The sequence below is a fragment of the Corvus brachyrhynchos genome, unplaced genomic scaffold (genome assembly GCF_000691975.1).
Source record: "Corvus brachyrhynchos isolate BGI_N302 unplaced genomic scaffold, ASM69197v1 scaffold193, whole genome shotgun sequence".
Lineage (NCBI taxonomy): Eukaryota > Metazoa > Chordata > Aves > Passeriformes > Corvidae > Corvus > Corvus brachyrhynchos.
In genome coordinates this window covers 16,107-16,539 of record NW_008237087.1, presented here as the reverse complement: position 1 = coordinate 16,539, position 433 = coordinate 16,107, and the positions used below count along the sequence as shown (strand labels likewise).

The following is a 433-nucleotide window of genomic DNA, read 5'->3' as shown; positions in this document are numbered from 1 at the left end:
GTCGGTTTTTGTCGGTCCGCGTGCCCGGGCCCAGCCCTGCCAAGCGCTCGGCTAATCCCCGGCGTCCTGCGGCGCTCGGCCTGGTGCCGGTGGAGCCCGTGGCAGAGCCGGTTTGGTAAATGGGGACCGTGCAGCTCCCCCGCCGCTTCTGCCCAGGCACGGGAGGGGCACGAGCAGGGCTTTGGCCGCTGCCCGGCCTGGTCATTGATCCATCCTCAAACCCACTGCCAGTGCTGGAGAGACCCCGCGGCGCTGACCTGGCCGTGCTCCCTCTGCTCCCTCGCAGGTCTGAACGGGGGCATGAATGTCAATGGCTTCTCTACTGTATCGCACCCCGGTACTTCAGGGACGTTCTCGCCCGGCTCCGCGCCTGCCGGGGCCCAGCCCCTCCGCGCCTACGCCTGCCTGTGGGACTACGCGCCCTCACCGCCCG

At 70.0% G+C, this 433-nt stretch overlaps 1 protein-coding gene across 1 annotated transcript in view; it reads left to right on the top strand.

Annotated features, from left to right (window-relative positions):
• BAZ2A (bromodomain adjacent to zinc finger domain 2A) overlaps positions 1-433 on the top strand; it is a gene marked incomplete at its 3' end in the record, with an annotated part of 13,298 nt that overhangs the window by 364 nt on the left and 12,501 nt on the right. The window contains exon 2 of the mRNA XM_017728662.1: positions 287-428. Within this exon, the coding sequence (XP_017584151.1) occupies positions 287-428 (142 nt within the window). The remainder of the gene's footprint in view (positions 1-286; positions 429-433) is intronic.